At 55.9% G+C, this 22,243-nt stretch overlaps 1 protein-coding gene across 1 annotated transcript in view; it reads left to right on the top strand.

Annotated features, from left to right (window-relative positions):
- Positions 1 to 21,975, top strand: part of ITGA11 (integrin subunit alpha 11) — a 125,562-nt gene extending 103,587 nt beyond the window's left edge. The window contains exons 17-30 of the mRNA XM_030317836.1: positions 496 to 638; positions 2,029 to 2,139; positions 5,599 to 5,684; positions 7,433 to 7,640; positions 9,767 to 9,865; positions 11,244 to 11,320; positions 12,229 to 12,318; positions 13,222 to 13,312; positions 14,764 to 14,877; positions 15,087 to 15,173; positions 16,555 to 16,665; positions 17,020 to 17,115; positions 20,936 to 21,049; positions 21,787 to 21,975. Of these exons, the coding sequence (XP_030173696.1) occupies positions 496 to 638; positions 2,029 to 2,139; positions 5,599 to 5,684; positions 7,433 to 7,640; positions 9,767 to 9,865; positions 11,244 to 11,320; positions 12,229 to 12,318; positions 13,222 to 13,312; positions 14,764 to 14,877; positions 15,087 to 15,173; positions 16,555 to 16,665; positions 17,020 to 17,115; positions 20,936 to 21,049; positions 21,787 to 21,858 (1,499 nt within the window). The 3' untranslated portion in view covers positions 21,859 to 21,975. The remainder of the gene's footprint in view (positions 1 to 495; positions 639 to 2,028; positions 2,140 to 5,598; positions 5,685 to 7,432; positions 7,641 to 9,766; positions 9,866 to 11,243; positions 11,321 to 12,228; positions 12,319 to 13,221; positions 13,313 to 14,763; positions 14,878 to 15,086; positions 15,174 to 16,554; positions 16,666 to 17,019; positions 17,116 to 20,935; positions 21,050 to 21,786) is intronic.
- The last annotated feature ends 268 nt before the right edge of the window (positions 21,976 to 22,243 follow it).

Raw genomic sequence — 22,243 nt, forward strand, 5'->3', positions numbered from 1 at the left:
GCCCAGTTACAGGGAAGGAGGCTGCAGGCCTTCAACCCCAGAGCAGTGTCTTAGGTTGGAGCCGCTAGTGGGAAGGGCTCGTGGGGTGGGAACTGCGGCCTGTGGAGGCTCTGACCCACGACTGACGGGACCTGGGAAGGTGAAGGGAGAGGCGGGGACGTCCGGCGCTCCAGGAGGGGTCAAACGAGGGCATCGCCCTGGCCGCTCGTTCTGTCTCCTCTTCCACCACGTTGATTTCTCCTACATCTCTGTCTCTTTCTCTTTCCCTTCATTGCCAGCCCCATCTGCCCCTCCTTTTTCTCCTTTCTCACTCTCTGCACCGGAGTTTCCCACCCACACTAGGGCCTGGTGAGAAGAGAAGAGCAGCTCTTCCCCGGCCAGCCTGGAGGGCTTCCTGGAGGAGGCTGGCTTTCAGGAGGCTCTCTTAAAAGACAGGCAGAGTCTTGAGTGGAAACGTGGCTCCGCCTTCACAGTCTTGCCCTCTCCCTCCTCCAGGCATCAGATACAACGCCACCATGGATGAGAGGCGGTACACGCCGCGGGCCCACCTGGATGAGGGCGGGGACCGATACACCAACCGAGCTGTCCTGCTCTCCTCCAGCCAGCAGCACTGTGAGCGGATCAACTTCCATGTCCTGGTGAGCCTGACGCCCAGTAGCCCCACCAGCAGAGACCAAGGTCAAACAGGGAGGAGACACAGCTGGACGAGGTGCTGCCATGGGAGAGGCAGAGAGCTCAGCTGGGGCCTCAGGAGACCCAGCTGGGGTACACTGTCCCAGACCTTGCCCGCCCCCCATATTCATGCCTTACTGGGACACACTATCACTTCTGGTACCCACCTCCAAAATCCCTTCTTCCCCAGCCCTGTGATGTCTGCCGTTTGCTTACCAGAGGGTGAAATCTGGGCTCGGTGAGGGCTCACAGAGGGTGCGGGGGCCATGGCCGGAGGGGATGGAAGCAGGCATTGGCTAAAGATGAGGACCAGGTAGGACAGGCTCATAGTGGGGACGAGCAGGGAGGAGGAGGCGAGAGCAGCCAGCCTGGCAGAGAGGGGGAACCAGCAGTGGCCTGGTGCCTGATTTCACGGATGAGGAGGAGGATAGGAGGTCTGCCACATCCAGAAACTCCAAATGCCCAGGCCACTGCTCCAGCCTTAAGATGCAAGCAGGGGGCACTAAGAGCCCACCCAACCCCCGTGGTCCAAAGGCCAAAAGTCGGAAAAGTGAGCGGATATGGGAGGTCCTTGTGTCCGTTAATACGTGGCCCCCCCTCTGAGGTGTTTGTTGTCCTGGTTCTCAAAGCATGGTCCCCTGGACCAGCCGCATCCCCATCACATGGGAACCTGTTAGCAATGCATGTTTCCAAGCCCCACGGCAGACCCGCCAGCATCAGAAACTAGGGGTTGGGCTCAGCACTCAGGGTTTTGCTGCCCCCTCCCTCCCCACCCCCGGGGATGCAAAACCTCCAGTTTGAGAGTCACTGCCCTGATACAAAGAAGCCACTCGTGTCAGGATCTGGGTTCCACGCGGGAGATTTTGTAGGCATCTCTAAGCATCCCCTTCTTTACCAACCATACCCGGACCCCCACTGGAACAGCCCCTGTTTTGTCCACACATTTGTTCGTTCATTGATTCAATGCATTCGTGAAGCCCTGTGCCAGGTGCTTCTGAAGGAGGGAGATCAGCACACAGAGGCAGTTCGAATGCCATATAAGAAGCCAGACGGAGTAAGGGCTCTGGACAGGGTGTGCACATGGGGTGGTGGGCCCAGCCTGGCTCCCTGGAGGCCGAGGCACTGGCGGGGGCGGGGGGGAGGTGCCCAGCCTTGAAGGCCGAGCAGGAGCTTTTGCTGAACCTCCATCCATCCAGCACACCCCTTCATCCCAGACTCACCCTGAGGCGGACTCACCCTTCCCTCACAGGGAAGCGGCCCTCCTGTGTTAGGAAAGTGGACATTTTCTTTCAGCGTCCTGGCCCAGAAATGGGCACCCCACGCCTCCTCACGTCTCCCTCATCTCCTCCCACACAGGACACTGCTGACTATGTGAAGCCGGTGGCCTTCTCGGTCGAGTACTCCCTGGAGGACCCGGACCACGGCCCCATGCTGGACGACGGCTGGCCCACCACCCTCCGTGTCTCGGTACATCCCGGCACATGGGGCACACAACCCTGGCCGTCAGCAACCCCCCTACCACACCCGACCTCCTCCCCAAAGCCCAGATCCCGAGTGCGCTGGTACAAAGGAGTTCTTCCCCTCTTGCACCCTCCTGTCTCCTGCCCTGCAAACCCGCAATAGGACTCCATCCCTCCTCCCTTGTGACCCGGGCTGGACGTGTTGTAGGGGAGGGCCAGGCCTCTCCTGGTGGAGGGTCCCCTGTATCCACAGCACAGGGTGAGCTCTGAACAGGTCCCGGAGAATCACAGAACCAGAAGGAACCTTAGGTCTCAATTGCCCACCTCCCTCATTTACAGGTGAGGGCACTGGAGGCCAGAATAGGTGATTCAACCACCTAGAAGGTTCTAGCAGCTGTGCTCCAGCCCCCTCAATCACACTCCCTAACCCCTAGCTCCAGAGACATCAGAACGTTCTGGTATTGAACACTCACATGCCCCCCACACCTCCAACTCCCACCGAAATCCCCCTCAAAGAAAAGGTCACAGTTTAATTCTGTCTGAGCTGTGCTGGGAGAGCAGGCAAAATCTGTAACACGTAACATCTAATTCCTGAGCCTTAAGGATTCGGGAAACAACTTTCACATTCGCCACAACTCTCTAAAGACCATGGCCTCTGAAGGCCAGTCTCTGAGCAGTGTCTCTGAGAATTTCATAGTTTTATAGACTCCCGCCAGCAAACAATTTCAGAATCACTCACATTCTTACTTGTATTTCTCCAACATAAAAGGATCGGGTGGCCGACAGCAATGCTTCTGAAAGCCCCTTTCTGCTCCCATTCACCCCTTCCTTGCGTTCAGCTCCTCCCCCTTTGCCTTCCCAGACCTCCCAGACTCCACCACCCAGCCCTCAACCCTCACACCTTCCCTCCTTTCTCCTGATTCTGCATCACAGACGTATAAGAGAGGTTATGTTACCCACTTCGAGAAGGGGGGAATGGCCTGGCAAGGCCGGAGTCCTCATCAGTGAGCCAGGAGAGGAGCAGAGGTGACACACTGAGTCATTAAGGTTTTTCCTCGTCGCAGTAATTACAGAGCCGCTACGGCAAACGAATGAGAACCTGCCACTCATTCTCCAAGCATGTGGAAGCCCACAATGCAGACTGACGGGCAGGGCACACTCTCTGCCCGGCTCATGATATCCATGCAAGGTGGCAGTAAGCGTTGTAGGCCGGGGGTGAGCTCAGAGGCAGTGTGATGGAGTAATCACGTGACAGGGCAGGGAGACTTCCTGGAGGGGGTGACTGTCGGCTGGACCTTAAAGAATAGACCAGATTCAGCTATGCAGAAATGGGAAGAGTGGGCTTTTGTTCCAGGAGAGCTGACCGTATATCCAAGACATGGAAGTGGGAAAAAGCAGGCTGAGGGCGCCTGGGTGGCTCAGTCGGTTACGCGTCCGCCTTCGGCTCAGGTCAGGATCTCGCGGTTTGTGAGTTCGAGCCCCGCGTCGGGCTCTGTGCTGACAGCTCGGAGCCTGGAGCCTGCTTCCGATTGTGTCTCCACCTCTGCCCCTCCCGCACTCACTCACTGTCTCTCTCTCTCTCAAATACAGATAAACATTTAAAAAATGTCAAGGAGAAATAGGTCTGAAAAAGACAATCTGGGCCACATTATTGAGGGCTTTGAGTAGCGGCTAAATTGCTAAAAATCTTGTTAATCTGGATTTCTAGTGCCCAGTCTCTATCGAAGGAGACATACTCCGCCCGTCGCTCTTCTGCAGATTCTTACTTAGCGTCTGTTCCACGCTGCGGCAGCTCGCCTCCTGGGGCAATGAGCTGTTCCACATAATTGAGTGTAGCGTTTGCTTATCGCATTAATTATTCCTTTTAATCAACTGGATGGAAGTGCTTCTGAAGGTTATAATACAGTTTTCACACTTTTTACGCAGCCTGCCAGGCGGGGTGGGGGCGTCTCATCGGAGACTTGACGTCACCGAGGGGCACGGGGGTGCCAGCTTACAGCGAAGCCCCCGGGGGCCGCTGTAAGAGTCCTCAGACTCAGTGTTTTACGCTCTGTCCCTTCACTGCGTGGCCTCACCCTGCCCCCTGTCACATGGCTGTGCTGCCTTTTCTGCTGCCTGCTGCGTGCCCGCTTCTCGCTGTAAGTGTGTGCCATTTGACGGCCGACCCGAGGGCTGTGCTTGACAGAAACGTGTCCACGGACGCGCGTGTGGATCTGAGTGAGGCGGCTGAGGAGCTCACCTGTGAGAAAAGCTCGTGGGTTTCGGATACCGTGTGGCCTTTGTGACACCTGTTTCCCCTCCCTTTTTTGGGGCCGTGTCCTTGGTAGGGACAGTCGCACTCCTCAGCTGGAAGGACCACGGGCGTGTCAAACTCAACGTGCCCCAGAACTGAACTCAGCCTACCCCGCCACGTATAAATGAGCGGTGTGGCCATCCTCCCACACGCGGACAAAGGGACTCCGCCAACTTCCTGGGCCCTTTGCCTCCTTAGCTCTGATGAACTCCAGGTCCTAGGGACCCCACCTCTGGCGGCCCTCACCCGTTGTCTCCTCTCCATATCCAGATGTTGGATGCCTCCAACATCATCATCATCTTCTCTTGCATGAACGCTTAGCAGCCTCCTCAGCGGTCTCCCTGACTCTAGCCTCGATCCAGTGCATCCACCCCCAGCCGCCAGACGGACCTTCAATACGCAGGCCCGACAGTCCTGTCCCTCCCCCTCCCCTGCCCAGCAGTCGTGACTCCTGTCCATTGCAAGGCATGATGCCGAGGCCCTGTAAGAACTGGCCCCACCCGTCTCTCCCTCCCCCCCCCCCCGCCACATGACAGCAACACTAAACCAGCCATCATTTCCCAAACGCACCATGCTGCTTCATGCCTCAGGACCTTTACACAGGCTCATCCTTTCTCCCGACTCCCCTGTCCCTCTGGCCATCCAGCTAACTTGGTCATCCTTCAGAACTCTGACCTACTGTCTCTTCCCTGAAGGCTTCTCTGACCAGGTACAGACCAAAATAACTGTTTCCTCCCCTCTGCCTCTCCTATCCCTCCCACAGATCTTTTTTTTTTCTTTGCACATTTCACACTATAATTATTTATTCACACAGTTCTTCCCCATGAGCTGACAGCAGAAGCTGTCTTCCTCATCCTGTATCCCCAGCACCTAAGACCTTGCCCCCCACAGTAAATGTGGACTGGAACTACCCTGTGGGGCGGGTGGGTGTTCTGTGCTACCGGCTCAGTTGAGAGACCCAGGAGGAGCTGAGTTTTGAGCCATGTATTTATTAGAGGAGGGCACTTGGGCAAAAGCACGAGGAACAGCAGGGTGGTGTCCGTGGAAAGGGCAGAGAAGACAAAGCCTGTATCTAGTGTGGTAGAGAGAGGAGCTGGTGTGCTGTGGGGGTGAGAGATGGCCCCCAGCAAAAAGGGCCGCCCACCCACCCCTCCCTGGCTTTCCCTGGCCCAGGTGCCCTTCTGGAATGGCTGCAGTGAGGACGAGCACTGCGTCCCTGACCTCCTGCTGGATGCCCGCAGTGACCTGCCCACAGCCATGTGAGTTGGCCCCTCCCAGCCCCCACCCTGACTCCTTTCCCTCCCTGCTGGTGGATCCGGGGCTCCCGGGGAGCTGGATTATTTCCTGCACATCCTTCTTGCAGGCAGCATGGATCAAACACTGAACTTGGAGCCTGGGTCTAGCCCAGGCTCTGCCTCTCACTCCTGTGTGACTTCAGGCAAGTCTCTTCCCTCTCTGGGCCTCAGTCAGTTCCTCTGTAAAATGAAAACTACTAGTTATCCTACCTCCTCAAACTTTGTTTTGAAAAAGGAATCCTTTCTTTGGAGCCTCTACTACCAAACAGATAAAAGGTGGAGACGAGGACCTGTGGTTCTGTAGCAAAGAAGGGGAAAAAAATAGAAAATGTCCTATTTTAAATTTATGTAATATTTTTTTTAATTTTTTAACGTTTATTTATTTTTGAGACAGAGAGAGACAGAGCATGAACGGGGGAGGGTCAGAGAGAGGGAGACACAGAATCTGAAACAGGCTCCAGGCTCTGAGCTGTCAGCACAGAGCCTGACGCGGGGCTCGAACTCACGGACCGCGAGATCCTGACCTGAGCTGAGGTCGGCCGCTTAACCGATTGAGCCACCCAGGCGCCCTGTATTTTCAAATAATTCATGTTCAACTTTTACCCAACTCTGTGATATTTAGGTAGAAGACATATATACCCTGACATATACAATAAATAGAAATAGCATAAACAAACTTTAGGGAAGGATGAAGAAGCAAATATTCTAACCATCTAGGCTACTAATCAAGATCGTCTTGACATTTGGCTCTGAGCTTCCTGGTAGCCAAAGCCAAAAGGGAAACATGCTGAGTAGAGAAGGGGTATATACTGTTATGCCCAGAATTCGTGATCCCCAAAGACCACCAGGGAGCCGAGTCCGATGCAAAAGCAAAGAGCCTTTATTCGAGCTAGCTCGAGCTCAATCTCCTACCTGTGCAGGAGACGCAGCGGTGAGATACCGGGGAGAGAGAGAGAGCGAGTTTCAAAAGCACAAAGGTTTCATAGGGATCGTGGCCTTAGCCGATTGGCTGGGGAAGGGTCGTGGCCTCAGCGGATTGGCTGCCAAAGTGTGGTCCCAGATCAGCAATTATCAGCATCACCTGGAACTTGTTAAAAATGCAAATGTTGGGCCTGGTGGTCACAGACCTACTGAATCAGAAACTCCGGGGGTGGAGCTCAGCAATCTGTGTTTAAACAAGTCTTCCAAGAGATTCTGATGCACTGAAGTTTAAGAACCACTGTGTCTGAGGATCTCTAACATGTTTGGCCTCAATGTATACAGAACGTTTCTCACTGGTCACCTATTAACCATTGGCTGTCAGCCTAGCTGTGCTATATAAATACCTAGCACCAAACACCATCCCCAGAGACTCTGATTAATTGGTTTGGGGAGGGGTAAAACGCTCCCAGGTCATTCTAAGCCTGGACAGGGTTGAGGGCTCCTGCCTCTGGCCCCTACCTGAGAGAAGCCTCCCTCTTCTCACACTTTCCACGCCTCTCACACTCCCCTTCCTCCCACCTCAGACTTCGGAAGAAAGCATCAATCGGTAAGTTACTTAAGGGGAGGAGGCGTGTTCTGAGGTTTGAGCAGGAACTTCCTACTGCGGCCATTTCAGGGACGTAGTCACTAGTCAGCCGGCCTAGGTCAGCTCTTTCATATACGTGAGTAGGGAGGCCCAGCCCTGCATTCCCCATTCCATCTGCCTGATCCTGGTGGTCTCTTTCCCACAGGGAGTACTGCCAGAGGGTGCTGAGGAAGCCTGCGCAGGACTGCTCTACGTACACACTCACCTTTGATACGGCGGTTTTCATCATAGAGAGCACGCGCCGCCGGGTGGCAGTGGAGGCCGTGCTGGAGAACAGGGGCGAGAATGCCTATAGCACAGTCCTAAATATTTCGCAGTCAGCAAACCTGCAGTTTGCCAGCTTGATCCAGAAGGTGAGACCTTGGCGACCTGCCTGGCCTTCCTGAGGCTAAGGGCAGAGGCAGGATAGGACGGATCCAGCCAAGGGGCCTGGCTGGCTGCCCACAAGAATCACCTGGAAGCTTGCGAGCACCTGTGGTCAGACTTCTCCCAGAGATTCAGACTGATCTGGTCTGAGGTGGGGCCTGCAGCAGTGTGTGCTTTTAAAGCAGCCAGGGGGATGTGAGTGTGTAGCCAGGGTCGAGAACCACCAGCAGATGAGGGTCTGACCCATTCAGGAATGTGGGGAGGAACGTCCTTGGGCCTGTGTCCTCGGCCCTCATTAGGGCACGTGCGCACACACAGACACACACACCATACATATGCACACCAGCTTATACACACCGTCTGCCTACAGTCCATCCTTCAGGCTTTCTCAAAAGGGCCCTTCTAACAAGAATCGGAACAGGTTACTCCCCACTTTAAAATTGCCCATCATGCCCAGCTGCTTTCACAACAAATTCCAGACTCTGTTGTGGCATTCAAGGCCCATCCGCTTCCCCAATCCATCACCTGCCACCTCTGCGCTCACCCCCACACCCTTAGTCCGACCACCACTGCTGCTTCCCAGCACACCTGCCTTCACACTGAGGCCCTACCCATGTGGTCCCCTGCCTGGACTCCCTCCCTCCCTCTGCCTGACAGGCTCCTGTTTCTTCTTGGTTACCATTTTACAGAGAAGGAGACTGAGGCACAGAGAGGTGTTAAGGGGCCCGATCAGGAGCACAGAGCTGCTAAGTGGCAGGGTGGGGTTCCTCACGGCAGAGCACAGTCATGTTGTGTGTTCTCGAGTGCCTTCCCAAAGTGGCAGAAGGCCACGCAAGTCCCTTCAGCCCCACAGAAGTCCCAGGCACAGCCCTGTGTATGCCCCAGGGACATCCAGAGTGCCTGAGTGCTAGCCTGCTATAACCCGGAAGGCCTGCAGGGCATGAGAGAAGTCCTGGAGACGTGGTTATTGAGTAAACCCAGGACACCGCTGTCTTGTGTGGGTGCTGGGGGACCCAGGTCCCGTCAGACACAGCCTCTGCCCTCGGGGGTCCCAGAGTGTCAGTGTAGAGCCCAGAGTGTGGGGTGGGGCAGGCACAAGGGCCCTTCTGTCCTCACCTCCACTGCAGAACCACCACCAGTCGGTCTGTCAGGCCCAGGGCTGGGCCCCACCGCCAAGCCCCCCATAGCCCCATAGCGGCACCATGTGATGGCCTTTCAAAGTCCTGTCCTGCCCAGAGATTTTTGTATCTGTCTCAGTTGGAATATTTAGGGGAAACTGAGCCTGAAACCTACATCCACCTTTCACCGCTTCCCTAGCCCAGACTTTACAGTCTCATAACCCCAGGGACCAGGAGTCATGGGATTTTGTTTCTGTGGCAAAGGAGGGCTTTGAGAACAGAGGAGAGGCTCCTGGCTCCTTCACAGGATGCCTCCCAACCATCCCCAGCCCGGGAGATGCTCCTGACTCCCCATCATCCAGCCAAGGGGAACTCTAGTAGAGGAAGCACACCCTTAGCCAGAAACAAATGCGTTAGTCTGATCACATACATTTTGTACACACATAGGCAAAAGCATACCAACCTACATCTACATCCAAGGAAACGCACATGTTACTTAGACATACAGCTTAGGGCCCAAGGGTGCAGGGCCCGCAGCGGGTACAAATCATCATCTAGCAAGCGATTACACCGTTCTGGGAATTGAACTAGGCACTGCATTTATATGCATTGTATCATTGAACGCCCATAGCGACTAAATGAGGTAGGTACTGTCATCCCCATTTCACAGGTAAGCAAAATGAGACCCAAGCAAATGAACGCACAGCCACCCAGCAGCATCGGTCTAGAGCGCTGTGAGTCCCCTCCTTCAGGACCTGTGTTGAGGAGACAGACGCCTGTGCTAGCCCAGTGGGGCCCCAGCTCAGATAGGCTGGGGGGCCCGGTGGTGTTTCCCCCTCAAACCCACCGCCACCCCTTTCTCCAGGGCCCCTGTGGTCCCAGCTTCTTTCCAACTGCAGCTTCAGTACAGGCGTTGGGGGCGGCACGGGTGGCCCCCAGACCTGGGTCTCTGGCCCACCTAACTGCTGCCCACTGTGCCCTCCACCCACCTCCAGGACGACTCAGACGGCAGCATCGAGTGCGTGAACGAGGAGAGGAGACTCCACAAGAAAGTCTGCAACGTCAGCTACCCCTTCTTCCGGGCCAAGGCCAAGGTTGAGGCTGGGGGCAGTGTGGGGGTGGGACCAGGCGGAAACTGGGAGGCACTGGGAATGCAGGAGAAATGGAAGTGAACTGAGGGGAGAACAGAGGAGGGAGCAGGACGCCTGAGCATACTTTTTAGTTTTTTCTCCCAGGAAATGACTCTTAAATGACCTAACTAGCCAGCCCCCCGCAAAAGAACATCCAGGCCCCTTCACCTCAGGGGGAGCCCTACCACTCCCACCCACCACTCCCCCCCCCCACCTTTTGGCCACTTAACCCCGCTGTCCTGTATCCTAACACAGCTTTTCAGAGTCCAGCCTCTGTCATCCTCCTGTGAGCATGGCAAGAGATTGGGAGAAAAGTTAACATTTCGTGAGCACTTACCATGTGCCTAAAAGTGCATGTGGAAAGTGGCTAGGGTGTGTGAGGGGAGAAGCAAGTTCGCCAGGAAGAATCTCCAAGTTCCAGACTCCAGATCGTGTGGCTTTTACCCATCTCCACTGGGCAGTGGGCAGCCACTGAAGGTTCTGGAGCAGGAGAAGATCTGAGACCAGGCTGCCTGTAAAGCAGGAATCAGAGCTTGAGGCAAGAGCTTGCCAGGGAATGGCAGCATGTTTCCAGGGCCCAGGTCTGCAGTGGAAGGAAAGGAGATGGGGCGAGAGGCGGGGGGCCATGAGGGCTCCTTGCCAAAGAACCCTCCAACTGGGACACAAGTCAAGAATGGGGCCTCAAGATCTCTTTAGAAAAACCCAAGAGGGCCAGACCCGGGAAAAGCACAGGAGCCTGTGAAAAGCCCCAGAGTGGGGCAGAAGGTGGCAAGGAGGGTCAGAGGGCACAGGGCAACAATCAGGGGACCCAGGCAAAGCACCTGGACTGGGCCATCAGCGTGGTGGGAGGACCGATGGACCAGGAGGCAGGTGCCTTATTAACGTGCTGGGTGGCCCGAAGCAGCCTCCCCCCTTCTCCTGGCCTCACCCCACCTCACCTTCATGTGGGAAGAAGGGGCCCGTGAGGCATCTTACCACTGGCTTCTGGCCCCGCATCCTGCGGCACCTGGTGATGGCCACCTCCCCTTCCCCACCCAGGGACTCCTGCAGGAGTCTGAAGTTGAAGTTGGACCTGCTACCTTCTAGTTGCCTGTAGTTGAAAACAAAAAAGGAAGTCAGAGGAGAGGAGGGCTGGCCCCACAGCCAAGAGAGCCCATCAGAGGAGCTCTGGTCCATGGCTGTCCCCGCCAGGTCCTGAGCTCAGCCGGCACCTGGCCCTCCCGCCCCCCAGCTGCTCCCAGTCAGCAGCTCCTCTCCCAGGGCAGGGGCAGGGGCAGGGAGGGCCAGGCCCAGACGCAGTTCCCAGCCACCCCAGCTCCAGCGACTGACCTCTTCCTCGCAGGTGGCTTTCCGCCTAGACTTTGAGTTCAGCAAATCCGTCTTCCTGCACCACCTGGAGATCCGTCTCACGGCTGGCAGGTCAGGGCCTCACCTGCTCCTTCTTCCTCCCGCTCCTCCCCGCTGCTCCTGGGCCCCCATTTGGCCCCTAGCAATAGTCCCTCCCTGCGCCCAATGGGATCCCTTCCAGGCCGTCCCCCCCTGCCCCGCCCTGCCCTGGGAACACCCCCGCCCACCCCCTGCCAATCCCCTAGCTTAGGCCAAACTGCTGCTTGCCGTGTTGCTGCCATTCTCCAGCCTGGGACAGCTGGGACACAAATAATAATACCTTCACCTTTATATAGCAATTTCGATAGCAGTTATTTTTAAAGCCCACGGTTACAAAACACCGTACACGTAATGGTCCTCACAGCAGCCCCTGAAGATGGGCAAAGCAGGGGATATCCTCACGGAGTAAAGGGAATAAGGTCCTTTCGGATGGAAAAATGTCAGGGCACCTGGGTGGCTCAGTTGGTTAAGCTTCAGACTTCAGCTCAGGTCATGATCTCACAGTTGGTGAGTTCAAGCCCCGCGTTGGGCTCTCTGCTGCCAGCACAGAGCCTGCTTTAGATCCTCTTGTCCCCATGTCTCTCTGCCCCGCCCCAGCTTGTTCTCTCTCTCTCTCTCTCTCTCTCTCTCTTTCTCTCTCAAAATAAATAAACTTGAAAAATGTCCCAGGGGAAATCCCGGACAGAAAGAACACTGGATAAGGAGTGGGACAGCCAGTGTTCCACTCCCAGTTGCACTATGTAAATGCTGTGTGTCGTTAGGAAGTTCGTTCAACCTTTCTGAGCCCTCTTTTCTTTTCTTACCTGTAACTCGGGAGGTGGGGTGGGAATGACTCCTGCTCTGCCCGTTTTGAGGGGCTGCAGCCAGCCAGTCCACTGTGCTGGCTGGGCTGGTAGAAGCAGGTTACTTCCTGACGGCTCGGTGGGGGGCTCTCCTTGCAGTGACAGTGATGAGGAGGAGAGCACCAAGGAAGACAACACCGCCCTCCTGCGCTCCCACCTCAAATACGAGGCTGATGTCCTTTTCACCAGGTGGGTGGGACCCCGGGGGAGGGGAGGCCTGAGAGAAGTGAGGCCTAAGATGGGGTACCCCTGGGGGGGGGCCCTGATAAGGCCAGAGGTCTCAGGGGCCGGACTCCAGTGCTCAGGGACTGTGAGCCGGAGCCAGGGGTGTCCCTGAGGGGTGGGAGGGTGCAGCCCCCTCATCCGTGGTGGGCGGGTGCTATCAAAATAGCGGAAGGAGGAGACAAAGATCTGGCCTCCAGGGAGATCCCGGCAGGGGCAGGGGAGGAGGGCGAGGGCCAGGGCAGCCAGAGGTGTCCACCCCAAGTTCAGGCAGTGAGTGGGAGCATGATCTGTAGAGAATTTTAAAATAGTAATAAAACCTACTGAAAGCCCATCTGCTTTCCCTGACCATCTTGCACCTGCAACTCTAAACAGCCAAATTGAGAAAACGCTCCCCCTCCCGCTCCCCGCAGGGCAAACTGCTCCCACCATCCTGTCCGGTCGTCCACTCCCCTCCGGGTACCACCGGCCCCCAGCCTGTCCTCTGGGAGCTCCCAGGCGGATGAAGCTGTAATAGCGACCACAGAGAAAGCAAGCTCAGGCCCTCCCTCGGCCACTGCTAGAGGCTGGAACGGGGCGTAGTGGGCGAGTTCGTGCTCCAAAGAGGCCAGGCCCCGGGGCAGGGATGTCAAATAATGGCCCTTCTGGTTCATGCCCGTCCCACACAGGAGGATGTTGCTAACTGATCTCAGCGTGCATTCCTCTGAGCCTCAGAATCCTTCCTGACACGGCTCTCCCGATGGACGCAAGAGGAAACCTATTTTTTGTGGTCAAGGAGAGCCAGGCACATGCCCACACCCTCTTTCGTTCAGTTATCCATCTAGCCAACGTTGACTGAGCTCACGGCGGCCCTGTCCTCTGTCCCTGCAGGAGTAGCAGCCTGAGCCACTACGAGGTCAAGTCCAATAGCTCACTGGAGAGGTATGATGGCATCGGGCCTCCCTTCAGCTGCGTTTTCAAGGTAAGAGCCGAGGAGCCCCCGTTTGGGAGGGGAGGAATCTGGAATCATTGCTAGTGCCTGGGGTTCGGCCCAACCCTGTCACCCACTCACTGTGTGATTTTAGCCAAGTTCCTTCCCCTCCCTGGGCCTCGTCCGGAAAATAATGGGGCTGGACTGTGAGGATGTATCAGTGAAGGTTAAGTGCGGCTGCATAGGATTTAAAAAATGTAAAAAAAAAAAAAAAAAACAGTGGTCTAAATGGGCCAGGGTTTATTCTCCCCATAAAAGAAGTCTGGAGTTGTCAGCTTCACGAAGTCATTCAGGATCGGGTCTCCCTTCTGGTCCACCATCCTCAACATGCGATTATCAGGGTCTCAAGTTCACCTCAGAGTCCAAGAGAGCTGCAGATCCAGCCATCACGTTCTCATTCCAGGAAGAAGGAAGGGGAGAAGAGCAGGCCCCTCCCTACTGAAGAAGGTCCTTAGCGGTTCTTCACACTTGTAGTTACCTAGGGAGGCGGGGAAACGTGGCGTTTGTCTCGGTGCCCGTCACTGAGGAAGGGGCGAGAAGGAGAATTAGGAGGCAGTTGAGCAGTCTGCAGTGTGGGCCCCCCAGAGCCTCTGAACTCCGCATGAGAGCCGGGGGCAGGCTGACAGCTGGGAACTGCACTTCAGACACACTGGTACCTGGCTGGCTGGTCCAGGAGGGGGTTAGCGGCCGCCCGAAGCCACACAGCTCCTACGTGGTCATGGCCTTGGGCTGCGACACCCAGTCCTTCTGATTCCAAAGCCCTGCTTGTAATCACTGCTGCTTAGACACCAGAGGTGTCGAGGCTAGAATGTGCGCCATTAATTAAAGAGTCTCTGTCGTAATAAATTCACGAGTGCTCCCACCGTGCCACCAGCACCAGGCTGCAAAGTCCCCACACCGGGGGAGGCTGAAGATGGAAGTGACCGGGGCGCCTGGGTGGCTCAGTCAGTTAAGCGTCCGACTCTTGATTTTGGCTCAGGTCGTGATCTCACAGTTCGTGAGTTCAAGCCCCCGGGTCGGGCTCTTTGCTGAAGGCGTGGAGCCTGCTTGGGATTCTCTCTCTGCCCCTCCCCACACTCTACGCTCTCTCTCAAAAAAAAAAAAAAAGAAAAGAAAAAAGAAAAGAAAGAAAGAAAAAGAGAAGAAAAAAAAAGAAAAGAAAAACAACAGAAGTGACCTTGCCCTCCAGCCTCATGGCCCCACTGACCTGTCCTCGGCCTCCGGGACCCCGGCCCCTTCAGCGTCCTCACGCCCTCACACAACTTCACCCATGCAGCCCCCACCATGATTGGGCAGAGCTCCAGAACCTCTACAGTGAAAATGCCAGGGGGCGTGAAGGGGGCCGCTTCCCAGGCCTGGCCGCGGGCGTCGCCCCTACGCAGCTCCTCCTCCGCCCCTCCAGCTGCTGGGGGCTGTGCTGACCCCTCCCCCTCTGGCCACAGATCCAGAACTTGGGCTTCTTCCCCATCCATGGAGTGATGATGAAGATCACCGTCCCCATCGCCACCAGGGGCGGCAACCGCCTGCTGATGCTGAGGGACTTCCTTACCGACCAGGTACGGGCGCCCTGGAACCGGCTTAAAGGAAGGGACCAGTTAGGAGACAGACTTGCCCCCGGTGTGTCCCCGGGTCCTCCGACCTCAGCTCTTCCTCCCGGGACCAGGGCGGGCAGGGCCTTCTCGGGGAAGAGGAGGAGAGGGGGGCGTCTCGGGGTTGCTGAGTCTGCGGGTGCTCGTTGTGAGGCGGGTGTGTGTCCCTCGTGCAGGTGGACACGTCCTGTAACGTCTGGGGAAACAGCACCGAGTACCGGCACGCCCCGACAGAGGAAGACCTGAGTCGTGCCCCACAGCTGGTGAGTGTCCTGGGCAGCTGCTCCTGTCCTTGTCCGGTGGTCGGTCACTAAGAGCGTGTTGAGCGCAATGTGTCCCGCCTCAAGCGGAGAGGAAACGGGATGAAGCGAAGACACTTCTGGCTCTTAACGAGCTCACCATCTCACAGGGGCCATGAGAGTGAATGCCAAAGAAGCCAGGGGACAAGGCTGTGACAGGTGTCAAGAGAGGGGCAGTGGAGGAAAGGAACAGGGGGAGCCGACTGGCATCTATGCCTTAAAGGGCCAGCAGGACACAGATGAGCAGAGGGAAGGGGAAGGGGAAGGGGCCAGACAGGACAACGCTACGGAGGCCAGGACCTACATGGCTGGTAGTGGAGACATTGACCCCACCAGCTGGGCCTCCCTGTCTCCAGAGACGGCAGGCAGCTCGTGTCACCTCGCAAGGCCCTCCCCCAAACACCTGCTAGTTTCCAGGCTTATGCTCCCAGGCTTGCCACTGTTGCCAGAAACCACTTTCTGAGCGCGCTCTCATTATTCTTCCCCAAAGATCTTAGCTGTTTTAGTTTTATTTCCCCCAAACGAGCGCCTCAAAAAGCATTTTTTGGGTGTAGTGTACTTCCCTGAAGACCGGGCCTGGGGCAGGGGGGGGTGGGTTGAGGTGGCTGCAAGAAGGAGACTCAAACAAGTTTAACCCAATGAATTCTGATTATTTGACGATTTCTTTGGTTTTTCTGTTACTACGGTATCATCTGCAAATAATAACAGTGTTAAGCTTTCCCATTCAATCCTTATAAACGGCTTTTCTCGGCTTATGGCTCCGGCTAGGACCTCCGGGGCAATGGGAAATAGAAATGACAACAGTCTTGTCTTGATCTGGACTTTTTTTTTATTTTTATTAATTTTTCATTATTAAACACGACGCTTGTAGTAGGGTTTTTATAAACACCCTTTATTCAGATTCAGGAAGTTTCTTGGGAGATTTTTTTTTTTTTATATATATACATATCATAAAAGAAGTTGGATTTCCCCAAATGCTTTCTCTGCATCTGTTACAGCAGTCATACAATTGTTTGATCCGTTTGTGTGGTGATGACATTTATAGGTTCCCTAACGTTGAACCAAAGTTCTGCTCCCAGAAGACACCCAGTGCTGCACAACTTCAAGTACAGCATGTGCCATCCCCTGGCAGCCGCAGCCCATGTGTCCCCCACCCCCACCTCTCCTTGTCCCCTGTCCTCTGTGCCTCCTCCCCCAGGAGCAAACCTTGGGTGAGGGGTGGAGCTCAGCCATCTTTCTGGTGGCCCAAGCCCCTGCTCACATTCTCAGGTCATGGCTGGGCTAGCTGCCTCCCCCGCTCCCCCGGAGCCCGGCCACTCACCCGGAGACCTACCTCCCTTTGCAGAATCATAGCAACTCTGACGTGGTCTCCATCAGCTGCAACGTGAGGCTGGCCCCTAACCAGGAAATCCATTTCCATCTGCTGGGAAATCTGTGGCTGAGGTCCCTAAAAGCAGTAAGTAGAGGGACGCCTGGGTGGCTGGGTCACTTGAGCATCTGACTCTTGATTTCAGCTCAGGCCATGATCCCGGGGTTGCAGGATCAAGCCCCGTGTCGGGCTCCGTGCTCAGCATGGAGCCTACTTGAGATTCTCTCTCTCTCTCTCTCTCTCTCTCTCTCTCTCTCTCTCTCTCTCTCTGCGCCCCTCTCCCCTGCCCGCTCTCTCTCTATATATAAAAATAAAAATAAATTAAAAGCAGAAAGTAGAGAACCTGGGCTAGACTCCAAGGAATAAGGGGAAGGGGGTGGGTGCTGGGGAGTCTCCCACCCAGGGAGGGGCCAGCTTCTGACAAGGCCTTTGATTATACAGCTCAAGTACAAGTTGATGAAGATCACGGTCAATGCAGCCTTGCACAGACAGTTCCACAGTCCCTTCATCTTCCGCGAGGAGGATCCCAGCCGTCAGGTGAGTCCCCTGGAGACCCTGCAGACCTGAGCTTGAGCGGGGCCAGCTGGGGAAGGGGTCGTCCCTTCCCCTAGAGTTTCCTCTACCCTCCACTCGTGTGTGCCTGCAGGAGAGAGAAGGACCCATCTGCCGGCAGTTAGCACAGCATCAGAAAAGAGGGGAAAAGCAAGATCAGTAGGATGTTAGGGGCAAAAGTAGGGAGGGAGCCGGAAGCAAGCATTCGCCCAGTGCCTGGGGCAGCAGGCTCTAGACCACAGTAGTCCCACGAAAGCAGAGAAAGAAGGGGGACCTGTACGTTCTGCACTAGAGGAAAGAAGTGGAGCCCAGGCCCGCCTGCCCTGGTGAGGCTCATTGATTGACTCCACCGGCTGTGACGCTGGGTCTCGGGCCGGCTGGCAGCCTAGAATGAACATCCCACCCCTCTCCTCCCCATCCATTAGCACCTCAAATCTAAGGAACGCACATGACATGCTTCAGAAGTCTGGTGCGAACCGAATTCCAAGGAATTCCAAGACCAAGGAATGCAGGATGTCTCTGTATTAGGACTCTTTTTGAATTAGATAAAACCAGATTGTCACAGACCAGACTGCCTCGAATCAGGGCCTCAGGAAGGGGGGTGAGGCTTCCTGCAATGCTCTCCTGAGAAATTGGGCCTTGAAGAAAAGCCCAATCCTATGGAGAGACGGGCATCCTGGGCGTGGGACACTGCTGCCCTCCACTGGCCACCCAGGAACCGTGGCCTGGGTTCCTGCACCAGATGCAGAGTTAACCCCAGCCCCACCCCCAGGAGATGCTGGAGAGCAAAAGAGGCACGGTCAGGAGGACAGATGTTCATAAACAAGGTGGGGAGCTGCCAGGCAGAGGGGTCGCAGGTGCCAAAACCTAGAAGCAGCATTCAGGGGACCCACCTAAGGAGTTTTATCTGTTCATTCATCCGGCATTTGTTGGGTGTTCCTCCTATGACTCAAGCCCCCCGGGGATACAGAGATGAATTAAGCAGACCTGGGGATGAGGATAACAAAGCCATGGCTACAATGTGGGGGTGAGCACAGGGGCTGGGCTTGGGGGGCAGTCAGAGCAAGGGATGTCCGGGGAAAGCTTTCTGGAGCCAGGTCCACTTGAACTGAAGCTTAAGAGAGATGTTGGAATTCTGCAGTCAGCCAAGGGAAGAGGCATGGTACAGGCACCCCCCCCCCCCCCCCACACACACAACCCCTGTCTCTACACCAGTTCATCTTTTAAATGAATTCTCGTTCTCCTTCAACTCCCACTGCCCCCCTCCCCCGCAAATCCCTCTTGTATTTATTTTTATTTTTTTAGAGAGGGATGGGAGACGTACAGGGAGAGAGAGAGAATCTTAAGCAGGCTCCACGCTCGGCACAGGCCCAACACAGGGCTCGATCCCATGACCCTGGGATGGTGACCTGAGCCGAAATCAAGAGTCGGATGCTCCACAGACTGAGCCACCCAGGCGCTCCCCCCCGACCAAAAAAAATCTTTCTTATACTCTCTGGATGCCTCGCTTCTCTTTTAGAAACCCAGCAACCCAGAATGTAAGCCCCAGAATGTGTGCCAGGTGCCGGGGGTGGGAAGGCAGAGAAGGTCCCAGCCTTTACGGAAGGACAGAGAACATAGAAGGGACCTGCCGTTTGTTGAGCCCTAAACGCTGCGCCAGGCACTGTCACAGACACTTTGCACGTTTCCTTGCTCACTCCTCAGAGCACTGTGAGGTACTCCCCACCTCCATTTTTCAGACACGGAAACTCAGGCTAGGTGAGATAAGGCAGAGAGTTGAACAGGGAGTCAGTGGCTGAGCCGGGACTCCCCCCTGCTGCAGGGGTTCGTTCATGCAGCCATTCGGCATGTGGACCGAGCTCCTGCTCTGTCCCAGGCACTGAAAATAGAACAGCGAACAAAACAGATACCACCCTGCTCCCCTGGGGCTGACGTTCTAGATGGGAAGAAGGGCAAGACACGTGAATATATCACTGTCAAATGGTGATACGTTCTGCCCCGAAAAATGCAGGCACCTAAAGGTGGAGACTTGGGGTGGGGGGGGGCGGTTCTATTTTATACAAGGAGATTGGGAAAAGCCTCCTCGATAAACTAACATCAGAAACTATGAAGAAGAGGGGTGTCGCGTGGCTATTCGGGGGGGAAAGTGCTGCCGGAAAGGGAGGGACAGCAATACAAAGGCCTCCGGTGGACGTGTGCTGGCATGCTGGAGGGCCAGGTAGCTGCAGGCTTGGAGCAGAGAGCGCAACGGGGGGGCAGGAGGTGAGGCCAGCGAGATGAGCAGCACCAGAGAGGGTGAGGCCTGGCAGGCGCACGCGAGGACTCTTCTTTTCCACCCTGCGTGGGGGGCTGGAGCAGAGAAGAGAATAAATATGCCTTCATCAGGCTGCCATGCTGAGGACAGACTGCAGAGGGCGAGGCCGGAGGGGGGAGGCAGTTAGCCGGCTCCTGCAGCCTCCAGGGGGACACAGGGGGCTCAGTCCAAGCAGGTAGCCCTGGAGGCGGGACTCCCACATTCTGGGCGCTTCAAAGGTAGGCCAGACAAACTTTGCTGGAGTCCATGTGGATGCAAAGGTAGGAGTCAGTGACGAGTACAAGGCTTCTGGCCTGAGCGACAGCGAGGAAGGACCATGCTGGCATTTGCTTTCATGGGAAAGGCGGGGATGGAACAGGGTTGAGGGTACAGAGTGGGATCAAGAGTTTGGACACCTGTTAAAGATGCCGAGCAGGCCAGGAAGACAGGAGGATAGGAGTGTGGAGAGTCCCGGTAGAAGGGAGAAACGTGACGGCAGTCCGCGTATAGGTTTTTAACGTTTATTTATTTTTTGAGACAGAGAGAGACAGAGCATGAATGGGGGAGGGTCAGAGAGAGGGAGACACAGAATCCAAAGCAGGCTCCAGGCTCCGAGCTGTCAGCACAGAGCCTGACGCGGGGCTCAAACTCAGAGACTGTGAGATCATGACCTGAGCCGAAGTTGGCCGCTTAACCGACTGAGCCACCCAGGCGCCCCTGGCGTATAGGTTTCAAAGCCTCACAATGGAGTGAGTTTGCCCAGGGCTGTGTTATGCTTTCCATGGCCCTGAGCACTTTTACCTTCGGAGACCCTTCCTCCTTAGAAATAATTTAAATTAGGAGTGCCTGGGTGGCTCAGTCAGTTAAGCATCTGACTCTTGGTTTGGGCTTAGGTCACGATCTCACAGTTTGTGAGTTCGAGCCCCACATCAGGCTCTGTGCTGACGGCACGGAGCCTGCTCCGGATTCTCTGTCTCCCTCTCTCCGCCCCTCCCCTGCTTGCTCTCTACCTCTCTTCCTCTCTCAAAAATAAACATTCAAAAATAATAATTTAAATTATTATTTTATGACAAATATATATAAAGACATATAAGCCAGGCAAGAGATTATATTTGTTTTTCCCTCGAATTTTAAAAGAAATTGGAACATTTTCATGGGCCCCTAAAAGCACTAAGGGCCCTGAGCTCCCTGTGCCTACTGGGTAAGACGGTGCTCAGCTCACCAGGAAATGACTGTAGATAAGGAAGAGGTCCCAGGACAGAGCCATGGAACATGGCACAGAACCCAAGGCCAAAGGCAGAAAGTTTCAAAGAGGAGGCAGGATCACCTGGGTCATTTAACTCAGGTGTCCTTTGTGCAAGGGCTGGGTCCTCTGAGGCCTCCGCAGGCTGGGTGCCACCCATGCCTCCAGCAGATCCCACCGGGCACTAGGCATCGCCTGCACCCCGGCTGCCCCCCCCCCGGTCCCCAGGACAGTAATGCTGTTGACCTGGCGCACTCCTCCCCTTACAGATCACGTTTGAGATCTCCAAGCAAGAAGACTCTCAGATCCCCATCTGGATCATCGTGGGCAGCACGCTGGGGGGCCTCCTGCTGCTGGCCCTGCTCGTCCTGGCACTCTGGAAGGTGAGGCCCCAGCAAGGTGGTGGTGGAGAGCAGCATCCTGGCTGGTCGGCCCAGGCCGGCTGGGGGTGGGGGTGGAGGGCTCCGGCCTGCGGGCTCTGTGGCCAGCCCACGCGTTCTCCTCCCCGTGGGAGCTGGCACCCACCCGGCCTCCTCCCGAGAATGTGCCTCCTGCTACCTAAGCACCCACATCTCACCACAGCAGGCAGATTGGCTAAGGCCTCCAGAGGGCCGTCAGTCTGTGGCTCTGACCCTTTGGTGGGTTCCTTTGAGAACCTGACGGGAGCTCGGTCTTCTCTTGGTGGAAGCAGCAGCAAGTACACAACCACAAAATTTCTCCAACAGTCAGGCGGTTAACAAGCCCCCAAACCTCTCTCTGTCACTGAGCCTCAGGTGAAGAACCCCTGGTCTCAACCTTCTGTTACAGATGAGCCGAGGGAGGCCCAGAAAAGGTTGTTGACCAGGGCAGGGTCACACAGCATGACTTCTTGCCTCCCGACCCAGGCTCCATCCACTCCACTGCAATTCCCCCCTCACCAGTTAAGTGGCCCATTGCGTGGCCCACCAAGGGAGTTCTGCTGGGCTGGGGTGGGGGCTGGTACTCAGTGTTAGCTGGGGTATTCGGGGAAGCCTTCAACAGGAAGAAGTCTTAGGAGCGTTAGTGGGGTGAAAGCAGGTGGGAGAGACAGGTCTTGTCCTCCCTGCCCACCCCTGAGACTTCTCCCTCTGCCCCCCCACAGCTCGGCTTCTTTAAAAGTGCCAAGCGCAGGAGGGAACCTGGCCTGGACCCCACCCCCAAAGTGCTGGAGTGAGGCTCAGAGGAGGCTGCAAGTTGATGGGGGCCAGGACGCCAGTCCAGGCAGTGTACAGGCCCAGGCCCGTGGCCCGCTGAGCTGGGGTGGAGAAGACGCCAGCTCGCTTTGCACTCGACCTCATCTCCTGAGAGACCAAGCCTCTGAAAGGAACTCAAGCCAGTTTTAAGAGGGACTGCTCTACTGGGAGGCCAAGACACCTCCAACACAGATCCCTGGTGACTTAAAGGGACCCCTCCCAAGGCACACCAAAGCCTCCCCTGGGCTCGTGGGGGCATTTGCTTCCTCCGCCACTAGGTGCTAGGAATTCATAACTGTCCCATCCTCAGAAGAAACCGGCAGAGGAAGAAGGCGATGCAAACCCATTCTTCACACTCCAGGCCTC

Source organism: Lynx canadensis, chromosome B3 (genome assembly GCF_007474595.2).
Source record: "Lynx canadensis isolate LIC74 chromosome B3, mLynCan4.pri.v2, whole genome shotgun sequence".
NCBI lineage: Eukaryota > Metazoa > Chordata > Mammalia > Carnivora > Felidae > Lynx > Lynx canadensis.